The 12,017-nt window shown below is 40.7% G+C and overlaps 1 protein-coding gene across 2 annotated transcripts in view; it reads left to right on the top strand.

Moving 5' to 3' along the window:
* RPAP2 (RNA polymerase II associated protein 2) overlaps nucleotides 1-12,017 on the top strand; it is a 154,578-nt gene that overhangs the window by 19,484 nt on the left and 123,077 nt on the right. For both annotated transcript variants that reach the window (XM_029617687.1, XM_029617686.1), the window contains exons 4-7: nucleotides 2,235-2,333; nucleotides 4,159-4,224; nucleotides 6,572-6,660; nucleotides 7,870-7,905. In XM_029617687.1, coding sequence (XP_029473547.1) covers nucleotides 2,235-2,333; nucleotides 4,159-4,224; nucleotides 6,572-6,660; nucleotides 7,870-7,905 — 290 coding nt within the window. The remainder of the gene's footprint in view (nucleotides 1-2,234; nucleotides 2,334-4,158; nucleotides 4,225-6,571; nucleotides 6,661-7,869; nucleotides 7,906-12,017) is intronic.

Below are 12,017 nucleotides of genomic sequence, written 5' to 3'. Positions count from 1 at the left end.
AGTTGTCCATAAGTCAGAAAACCTAAAATGTACTGATCTTTACCCCCAACCCTAAACCCAGTTATGTTTCCTAAATGTATCTGCCTAGATTGCACACATTATATCTAAATGTTTCTGTAGGTTACAGTCTGTACGTATGTCTACCTCAGTTTAATTATTTGAGTGTCTAACCTACACACCGGAACTAGTGATTCTCACATGGAATGACGATATATAAAACACACACACAAATAAAGATTATGTTTAGCAGGAGCAACACACAAATGTTGTGGAGAGGCAGACTGTCCAATTTCTTTTTTTCCCCAGAGTTCTCACCACTCCTGAACAGAAAATGGGAATCTGTGAAAAGCATATAGTGGAACCATATGTTGCTATGCAAAAATTTACATACATAATTGGCGCTCAGAGCACACACATCTGCAGCCACCACACCCTGCTAAATTCACTGTGGAACGAAAGTTGGAATGTAGCAAGACTAGGGCTGAGAGAATAGTCCAAGCCTAATACCACAGGATCAGCATGTAAAGTTTGAATTGCTGAAATAAACCCAAGGACAGGTGGTCGGACTCTTGTTAGAGGGACAGCCTCATAGCTATCAGTCCTCACCTAGTGCTTCTAATCATATGATTTTTCGAGAAATGATACAGATCAGATTACCCCTTTATCTTCCCACAGTTTATGTTGATGGGAGGCAGACACCTTGCAGGAATTGCAGTTGTGCAACTTGAGCCAAATTAGCAAGTGATCATTCAGACCTGGTAGCATTTGTGGCCTGCTTGCAGAAGTTTCAGGGGACACACCCTGAGAGACAGATAATTTTAGATTCTGACCATGTCTTCAGAAGTGCAATTGCTTTGCTGCCCTGGTGGTTAGCTAATAAGTGAGAAATATCAGAGAATTCATGTAATTAAAGTGAAAGCACAGAAAAAGAAGGGACCTTTGGTGAAAGGAAACATATTAACAGATTTACTGGCAAAAGATAAATGCCATGGTATGAGCAGACATGCATGGTTGCATGCCATAGAAGCACGCTCCATATATCATCAGATGGTGCCACCTGGTTATTTTACAACATTTGCAGAAAAATGGCCCTGAGCGTTCCAGTTTAAAGAAATTTATTGCAATACACCACAGGTAACGTAAATCAGTACACAGCATTTCCCACATTTTTTTCCCCTTTCATTCCATTTTCTCTTTTTGCAGAAAATATTTCTAAGGAAGTGAATGTACTAAGTCATGAAAATTCTCTAAAACTTGATTTATAGTTAACAGGAAAAAGAATCTTGACAAAGGACTTAAAAATTAAAAAAAACCCCAAAACGTTTTTACTATGGGTCCAGCTATGATGTAGACTTCACTGGAACTTTTTTTGTCAAATTTTTACACTTCATTTGAAATGTGGCCAAGCATCAGCTATAACCAAAGGACAGAATCCCTCCATGTATGGAGTGTACAGGAAATTAATAGCTTTAGTCAGCACAGGCATGTAAATAGAGCCCAAAAAACCTACAGAGGTCCAGATGTGTGAGGCTTTGGGATCTGATTTGCCAGGCTGACAATTTTTCTTTTCAGTTTGTCTCCAAGTGCAAGACCCTTTCAAATAAATTGTCATTTCAGATTGGTGGATATTTTTAGTCTTAGTGGAACTTCCAAGAAAGAAGTGAATCACGTCAACCTCATGTACAACTCTGATAGAATGAGGTGCAAACAAGTTCAAAAGAGGTTCAACTCCGCCCGCTGGAAGGGAGCATGTATCACGTATATCTTTTTATTGAATAATCATAATCAGCGGTCCTTTTCTAAAACATTCTTTTCAGACAAAATCAGTCCCTCAAAGGGAAATGTTTTAGAAAAGGATTGCTGATTATAAAAAGATATACATGATACATGCTCCCTTCCAGCGGGCGGAATTGAACCTCTTTAGTTAATGAGGGGACACCCTTCAGAAAAGGATTTACAGGTTATATCATTGGAAGGAATGATTAATAAAGAGAGCCACTCGATTTTTATAGGTTTTACAACTTTTTTGTTTTATACACGTTGACATATTTCTGGGTGTTAATATAGAAATGTTCTTTGAGGATTTATGACATGGACAAACATATCGCGTTCTCTTTCATGCTTAAGGTTGCCTAGGTTTTTAGTTGCGTTTGGAATTATGATGAATAAAGATAAATCTGTCAACGTCTTTTAAACTGAATTCTAAGACTTTCTGCCTGTTGTCTTTGTTTTAGGGGAGTTTTATTACACCTGCACACTACAAGGACATTGTGGATGAACGATTCATCATCAGACTTTGTGGCTATCCCTTATGTCGAAATAAGCTGGAAAAGGTGCATTTCTTCTTATAGACTGAGAAATTAGAAGGCTGAAAGCAATTCTCCCTGCACCACGTGTTGGGGCCCACCTGCTTAGTGGGATGGGTGGTTTGAGATTATATTACTTAGTAGATGGAGAGCAGATAAATACCAAAGTGGCCCATCCAGGCTGCCTAGTTGAGTTTCTTCCACTTTGGGTAGATGAGCATTTCAATTTCTACATTCAACGCAACACCAGCTCCTTCCCGCTTCATCCACTTCCACCCCATTTTTGTCTTTTACCTGACCTCTCAACCCTTTACCCACCTCTGCCCGCCTTATCTATCAAGGTTTGCCCAAATTCTGTTGAAAGCACTGGTCTCCGTCACCTACACTGGTAGACCATTTCAAGCTTTGTCAGCTCCAACTTTGATTCTTACAAGACCAACACTTAATCGAAAACCCAGCCCCTTTCCATGTTTTATTACCAAGTTTTGTAGTAATACTCCACAGACACCAAAATTGAGACTTTTCAAAACAATCCAGCCTCCTCTTTCTCAACAAAGTTCGGGTTTTAACCATGGGCCCTCCATGCAGGTTACTTCCGGCATCATGGAAGCATGATAGAATCATGCCACTGTTCAGGGCTGTGCACATTACCCCAATGCTTATTTGAAGCCCCACGAAAGAAGTGCTCCGAGTTTAGATCTAGCCCCTTTTGCTATAGATATCTGATTTTTTTTTATTTTTATTTATTTTTTTTTTTTTATTATACATTTAACGTTTTTGGACATTTTGAGGGTAATTTTCAACAGCCTGAATTTTCAAATGGACTTGCTTTGGAAAATTGAAAGTATGCACATAAATGCTGTCTCCTCCCCTCAGAACACCTTTAGCTAGACCAGGGAAAAGTACGCACAAAATCGTGTTTCGCATGTACTTTTTCCCCACAAATCTCACACACACACACTCACACGCCCTGCTGGATGATTTTCAAAAGCCGATGTACGTGCATAAACGGGGGTTTATGTGTGGAAAGCCTTCTGAAAATGATCCTCATAAACATTTCTGTCCTTTCTGTGAAATTTGTGAAAGATCATAAAATTCATCCGTAAATTTGCATGAAGCAGAATGATCAGTTTGGCATTTTCCAGCGTGTGTATATTCTCAGTGCAAAGAGATATGCCCAGCTTTAAAGCAGCATGTTGCTTACAGTATGCTGGATCTCTGCCATGCTGAATCTAAGATCCGAGCCATGAGCTGAAGACTGTCCCCTTTTGGCTAAGACTGAAAACTATGCAACATAGGAGCTTAATGCCGTACCACACAATTCTGGGAGTGTGCTGCTCTCTGGTCCAGGAGGGGCTGGAGCTGGGAAGCTCATGCCAAGCCTGGCAAATTGCAGGCAAAATACATTTTTAACCAGAAGTCTCTTCCTCCTCCTCCTCCTGGCACAGTATTTAACACATTGCGCTCTGCCAACCTTGCTGCTGAGACTAATAATAGTTATTTTTCCTATACCAATTTTAAATAAAAATTTTTAAAAAATGGTTTACAACAATATACAATACATGAAACATTGATAAACAATTTATACACAATAAGATTAAAACAAATACAACTATTAAGTCTTCACTGAACCCTTAGACCTTACAGATGTTTAGTTATATCATGCAGGAAGTTATTGACATGTGCTGCAGGAAACAGCATTTTGATTCAGAAATGTTCGAAACAGACTAAAAACCATGAAGAACATAGGCAGGTCTCAAAACTCTTCACATGTGTGAAAGCTGTACTAGGGAAAGCAAATTGCTATGAAAGTCTCCCTCTGATGTAAGTAGTGTTTTCTTTTCTTCCTTAGGTGCCAAAGCAAAAATACAAAATTTCAACCAAAACAAACAAGGTTTATGATATAACAGAAAGGAAGGTAAGTGTAGACTCCTTTTTTTTTTTTTTTTTTTTTTAATTAAAGAAAATCACAATTTCCTCTGAGGTCCATGTTCAAAAGATTTATATGGGTAATGTCGGGCGCCATCTGGACAAATATTTGGCTTCAAAAATGTCCCTTCCGTTCTCTGTTTAAATGTCATCCAGATAGCTCATTCCATGCAAAATTTAGCCGGATAAAAAAAGGCAGGGATGGGGTATTCTAGGGGTGAAACTTTAATCAGCATTATCCAGATCATTTTATCTGGATAAGTTTGGTCATGCCAGATAACTTTATCCAGGTCATTTTGAGGGAGATCTGCAAACACTATTTAGATAGATAACTTAGTTATCCTCTAAGTGGCAAATTTTGGTATATTCAGCCTCTTATGTAGCAAGATTTTAGCCAGAGAAGTCATTATCTGGATAAGATATAGCCAGATTAAAAAAAAAAAAAAGAGGCATTCTGGGGCGCACCTGGGAGGAGCTAAGTATCCGGCTAACTTTAAACTTATCTGGGTATATTCAGTGGCAGTCTGCACCACTGAATATCTTAGCCAAATAAGTCTTATCCAGCTATCTTCCTTAGCCAGCTCTGTCTGAATATTAATCTCTATGATTTTAGATGAGTATGTTCAGTGGACAGCAGCCTCAGATTTGTTCTAATAGTCAAATAGAATCACCCACGTAAGGCTCCCTTTCCCCATCTTATTCAATATGAACTTCTTGAGTTTAAAACATGCAGCAATTGAAGTAAGCACATTTTCCTCTGCCAGACAACAGTGAGCCTTCTGCTTCTCCCTGTGCTGGCCCCATTGGTCACAAAGGTGTTCCCTGGTCACTCTGCTCCTCGGTGTGCTGGCCGTGGTGTCACAGATGTGCACCCTCAGATTCTCCACCCTTCCTTGTGCTGGCTGCAGCGATCACAGTGGTGTACTCGGGCTCTCTGCTTCTCTCCTCCCTGATTGTGGCTGCTAAAAGAGAGGATTTGCTGAGGCCTGATGGGAAATAATTTATCTTCCTAGGCCACCAGAATGAGAACGTTGTGGCTGATAATTGATGGAGCTACTGCAGCATCACAGAACCACCAACCAGTGGAGCCACTGTGGCCTGGAAGGGTGGACGAATCATTGTAGCTTGACCAGGCCTATCTTGGCTACCAATAACTAGAGAAGCTGCTGCAGTCTTGGACAAGAGCATAAATGGGTGAGAAAGATTAACGAGACAAAGAGAAGTGAGGGGTGGGAGAATGCAAAAGAGAGCTTAAGAGGCGGGATGAGGAATGGAGATACGGAGGAGGTCTAGGAATGGGATGATTTGGAGCCTTAGAAAGAAGTGATCTGAGGACTGGGAGTGGTGCAGAAGATACCAAGAGAAGTAGATCGAGGGCTAGGATAGATTCATGGGGGTGAGAAATGAGATGTAGAAGTGGGAAAGGAATAGACTGCAAGGAATAAGGTAATGGAAGATCGAGAGAGAGAGAAGGAAGAGGAGGTGATCTAGTAGTCAGAGTACTGGGCTAGGAACCAAGACACATCATTCAAAGCCTGATAATCCCACTGATGCTCCTTGTTTCTTTGTTGTTTTATCTGCTGTTGCCTCAGATATTCACGTAATTTGTAAGCTCTTTGGATAGGACTTATACCTTGGATTTGATGTAGAACATTACAGAAATAAATACACAAGAGGCAGATATGAGAAACGAGGAGAGAGATCAACGAGAGTGAGGAATAGAGAAGAGAGTCAGAAGGAAAGGTATCAGGAGAAGGGAGACAAGGGTACAATGATGGGGGAAAAAATTCAGGCAAGGTGGAAAAATAATTTTTCATTTAGAAATCCTATTGCATGAATTTAGTATATTATTGATTTAGATATCTGGACATTGTCAAAATCTGTGCATAAAAATTGACACTCAGCACGGTTAAAGTTACCCGTCGTGCTAGCATGGCACCATAGAAGGCATCCTGCAGGTACAAGTGCTCACTGGATTGTGCCACCTCCTGACCCCAGTGACCTGATTGTTTGAATGTGGGTGGGGACCCAGGAAAGGTTGTGTCCACCTCCGTCTAGGACACAAAAAAAGGGCAGAAACCAATAGCACCAACGATAAGACCATAGACTTTTTTTTTTTTTTTTTTTTGCTCTCTGCTCCTGTCTTAGAAAAACTCTATGTTCATTTATCGTAAAACATTTTCTTAAAGAGAGTCATGAGTGAAAATAGTAAAATGTATTTTGGCAGTGCAAGCATTACTGGAGAAAGTCTTTCGATCCAATTTAAAAAGTGACAATTGAAAATCTGTTTGCTGTATTTTTTTTTTTAAAGTTTAATCCTGCTATATTTTCCACAGTGTTTCTGCAGTGATTTTTGCTACAGAGCCTCCAAATATTTTGAAGCCCAGATTCCCCAGAATCCACTTTGGATGCGAGAAGAGGAAAGGTAATGGCACCTTCTCTCGGTTAGATTAACTGAGTGAAAACGAGAATGCTCAGTTTCTAAAGCAAAAGAGCCAATTCCTGTTTTCCTGTGTCTTGTTGTGGGCCGCACATCCAGGCCTACAGCCGTCATTGCTCAGGGAAAGATTCTGCTTCGCAGATGCTGGCACAGCCACATTGCTGCCTTTGCCCCCCTATGCAGGGGATGCCCAAAACTCCAGCTCCGTCATTGGTGCCCTATTCTCTCCATGCTGCTGGCTGTGCACACCGTATGCTTCTGCTCCGAAGAGCGAGGGAAGGCCTGCCCTGTCAACAGGGTTCTCTGATGCTGGCAATATCTGCATTGAAGAGCAAAGAGTGAAGTCTACAGCTAGGAATGCCCTTTGGGCGGTGAAAAGGAATTTTTTTGTTTGTTTGTTTTTTGTTTTGTTTTAACATTGATTCCTGCATAATTTGCTTGCAAGGAACTCTTTCCCCCCCCCCCCCCCCCCCCCTCCCCCCAGATTACTGGCTGGATCCTCTGAAGGTGCCTCTGGGGGCTCAGAGATCAGCTGAAAATTAGGAAAATTAGGATAAATATTTTTTCTAAATGCTGTAATGCTCCACAAAATGAAAAAGAATAATTTCTTTGTGGAGGCAATTTTCAGCTTCCCCACGGAGGTCGTAGGCCCCTGGATACTTTGCAAATCTGACCAAAAAGGCCTGTGGGGACCACAATACCAGCAGACTTTGCACCTGCTATGTGTATGTGTCTGGTTCATGGGGGAAAAAGATGAACAGAGATTTGAAATTCAAATATCTGCATATTTCTCTTCTCTGCCCCTGGGAATGTCCCTGTTCCCTGTGGGTAAAGGTACACACGCCCGTTTCATGGCAGGTGGGCAATTCTTCAAAAGCCTATTATATGAGGGTTGAATACTTTGAGGCCAGTATTCAATAAGCCGTTTAGTTGAAAAGTTATCCAGCTAAAGATAAGTAGTTAGCTGGCTATAATTTAGCCAGATAAGTGGCTGAATATGCCACATTTGCCCTTTAGACTGATAACTTGTGATTTATCCATCTAAGTGGCTTTTGAATATTGACCTCTTTGAAAATTACCCTTGGTAAATGTACTGCATGTTTTATTGAAGTTAATGCAGAGTGTTCATTGTGATTTTATTTTCTGTATAATTTCTTGTAATACTTATATAGATAATATATATTGGTTTTATAGGCCTCCTGATTTGAAACTTCTGAAGCCAGGAGAAAGGTATGGATTGTGATGTTTCTAAAATTTACAGCACCAGCTTCATAAATATAAGCAAAAACGGCCATGAGCTTGTTGGTACTCTCGGATTTCATGCTGTGCTCCAGATAAATTTGTTACCATCTTGAAGGCTCATGCAAAACGTTGTGTATCTTTGCTCTGTGTTTCTCCCATTGTGGAGGGTTTAAGCTGTATGTTTTGCTGCCCAGCTGCTCCTTTATTTGAGCTTGTTGAAGTCTTGAACAAAACCCTGTGTACACTTAATTTATTTTATTCTGATTCTCATTGTCTTCATCAAATATGTTGACAAATGGCTGCAATCACCTTTACATGTTAATGGACAGCATTTCAAATCTGGAGTAGGAGCAACATGAACAGGCAGAAACCAAACCACAAAATGCATATTTTTTTTTATAATTAAAATTTTACTGACAGGTAATATCCAAAATACAGATACTACAAGTAAACATAGATGATGTCAACTTACATCAAACAACCATCAACATAAGCACATATGAATGGAAGTCAAAAGGAAAAAAAAACCCTCAAATCAGCAAATACACAAAAGCATGGACAACACCATCTTATCACTCTGTAGTTCATTTTCATTCCTCCCCCCCTCCAGCCCATTTTCTAGGTCTCTTATACCCCGCTTCCTACTTAACCCAACCCTGCGACCCCCTCTCAAGTACATTACAACATCTCTGTATTTCTCCACTGTAAATATGGGCTCCAAAATTTCTCAAAGCTAGCCATCCTATCATTTTCCATGGCTGTTAGCTTCTCCATATAGTAAACTCCTATCAATATTGGTGCATACTTCAGCCATCGAAGGGACATATTGCTTATTGGTGGCACCAGCAATTCATAATGTGAAGCTGTGACCATCTGCTGTACCAGTCTTTGACGCTCATTGCCCACATCGGCTGGTATACTCAGTAGGCATATTTTAGGGTCCTTGGGTACAAGAATCCCAGTCATATTCTTAATAAATCTCAGCACTTCATCCCACAACTTCCCAATCACTGGGCACTCCCACCACAAATGGGAAAAACGTGCCAAAAGGTCCACATCCCTTCCAGCATCTGTCATCTGGGGCTTTAAACATTTTACACAACCTAGCAGGAGTTAGATACCAGCTATACAGCATCTTATACCCATTTTCTTTTATTCAAACAGAAACCTAACTTCTTCTAATGGCTATGAAACATCGATCCCACTCTCCTTCCAAGGCCCCCCCCCCCCCCAAATTTGCCTCCTAGGCAGTCTGACATACCATCTTCATCTTGGATTCCTTATTCAACAAGGCATAAATCCTGGAAATTGGCCTTTTAAGCTGATCTGACTGGTCACAGTAATGTTCAAAGTGTGTTTTTTGTCCTTTTATAGCTCTTTACCAATCTTTGTCACACAGAAAAAATGAATTAGTGAATTATAGGCGAATCGATCAGCCTCCAGCAAAGGATATATTTGCTGTAATTTTTATTAAATGGTATGGAGCCCTGCCCATCCCATATCTGCTCCAATCTGATTAGCCCCTTCCCCTTCCATCTCTCTTATCTCCTTCCGTTCAGTTCCTGGAACAAAATTCTTATTAAAGAGGAATGAAGTTAAATGATAAGCCTGCTTCTCTCCCACCAACCTCGATTTTCCACTTTCCCCACACCTTCAGAACCAGATCAGAAAAGGGGGAAAGGCTAGTAAACCAGTGCCTCCCTCCTTGCCAAACTCTAACTTTCAAAGGAGGATCTCCCGCCTCAGTCTGAGCTGCTCTAGCCCATGACTTGAGCTCCTCATCCTTGTGCCAGTGATTAGAGCACTCAATTGGGAGGCAGGAAAATACCACACTGAGACCCCCTCTCATCTCCTTTTGAAAAAGGACAGGTCCAGAAACCCTGGGTGGCCTACATCTCCAGATGAACCTAAGTAATTTCCGTTGCCATAATTTCAAGAAATATCTGGCAAATCTTCTTATGTTCTTACATCCACTGGTAGCATCTGGAAGAAATAACAAAATTGAGGCAAAACATTCATTTTAATAATAGCCACCCTCCCTAACCAGGAAAACTCTGTCCTATCCCACCTATCCAAATCTTTTTGTATACTAGATACCAAGAGATCATAATTGAGCCCAAACAGTTCATCCACCCCGGATCCTATATTTACCCCCAAATATTTCATCCATTTCCTTGCTACTCTAAATGGAAACTTTCCACCCATACTTACAAAATGCTCCCTAGGTACCGAGTCATTTAACAATTTCAATTTATCCTCATTTACCTTAAACCCTCACACTGTCCCAAAAGTTCTCATTTCTGTCAACAGAGCTTCAAGCGATGTTTCTGATCAATCACCATAAACACATGGTTGTCCGCAAACTTTGATAATTTATAATTTTGGTCACCCATCTGAACTCCCTGAACCCAGGGATTGCTTCTCACCCTTTCTGCGAAAAGTACTAATGATAAAGCAAACAGCAATGGGGACAAAGGGCAACCCTGTCTGGTGCCTCTTTTTACTCCAAACGGAGCTTAATAACCTCCTTTAATCTTAATGCAGGCCCCAGGATTCTCATTTAAATGCTGGATTTACCCAATAAAGTCCACCCCCAACTGCATTTTCTCTAATACTTTAAATAGAAATGGTCAGTGAACCCTGTCGAAGGCTTTTTCTGCATCAACTGCTAGCAGTACTGTCTGTATATTATCTTGCTGAACCTGCCAAACCAGTTCTAAAACCCTCCTAACATTATCTGAAACCAATGTACCTGATTGGTCTCCATGAATCAGAAAAGGAGCCACCATCCTTAATCTAACCACTAGTGTTTTAGCCAAGAATTGCAAATCTATATTAATCAGAGAAATTGGCCTATATGACCCATATAACATGGGAACCCTTCCCCCTTTCACCAGTATGGTTATTCCAGTTACGTTAGCATCCAATGAGATTGTACCCGCCCTCCTTAGATAATTAAACATATCTATCAGCAGCTGGATTTTTACAGGATGAAAGTCATGGGATAGGAGGCGATGTCCTTTCGTGGATTACAAACTGGTTAAAAGACAGGAAACAGAGAGTAGGATTAAATGGTCAATATTCTCAGTGGAAAAGGGTAAACGGAGTACCTCAGGGATCTGTATTGGGACCGGTGCTTTTCAATATATATATATAAATGATCTGGAAAGGAATACGACGAGTGAGGTTATCAAATTTGCGGATGATACAAAATTATTCAGAGTAGTTAAATCACAGGCAGACTGTGATACAATACAGGAGGACTTTGCAAGACTGGAAGATTGGGCATCCAAATGGCAGATGAAATTTAATGTGGACAAGTGCAAGGTGTTGCACATAGGGAAAAATAACCCTTGCTGTAGTTACACGATATTAGGTTCCATGTTAGGAGCTACCACCCAGGAAAAAGATCTAGGCATCATAGTGGATAATACTTTAAAATCGTCGGCTCAGTGTGCTGCAGCAGTCAAAAAAGCAAATAGAATGTTGGGAATTATTAGGAAGGGAATGGTTAATAGAACGGAAAATGTAATAATGCCTCTGTATCGCTCCATGGTGAGACCGCACCTTGAATACTGTGTACAATTCTGGTCGCCGCAGCTCAAAAAAGATATAGTTGCGATGGAGAAGGTACAGAGAAGGGCAACCAAAATGATAAAGGGGATGGAACAGCTCCCCTATGAGGAAAGGCTGAAGAGGTTAGGGCTGTTCAGCTTGGAGAAGAGACGGCTGAGGGAGGATATGATAGAGGTCTTTAAGATCATGAGAGGTCTTGAACGAGTAGATGTGACTCGGTTATTTACACTTTCGAATAATAGAAGGACTAGGGGGCATTCCATGAAGTTAGCAAGTAACACATTTTAAGACTAATCGGAGAAAATTCTTTTTCACTCTACGCACAATAAAGCTCTGGAATTTGTTGCCAGAGGATGTGGTTAGTGTAGCTGGGTTCAAAAAAGGTTTGGATAAGTTCTTGGAGGAGAAGTCCATTAATGGCTATTAATCAATTATACTTAGGGAATAGCCACTGCTATTAATTGCATCAGTAGCATGGGTTCTTCTTTGTGTTTGGGTAATTGCCAGGTTCTTGTGGCCTGGTT

This window comes from Rhinatrema bivittatum, chromosome 10 (genome assembly GCF_901001135.1).
Source record: "Rhinatrema bivittatum chromosome 10, aRhiBiv1.1, whole genome shotgun sequence".
NCBI classification, from domain to species: Eukaryota; Metazoa; Chordata; class Amphibia; order Gymnophiona; family Rhinatrematidae; genus Rhinatrema; species Rhinatrema bivittatum.
Note: the sequence above shows the minus strand (reverse complement) of the source record. Positions and strands in the feature narration are given on the sequence as shown.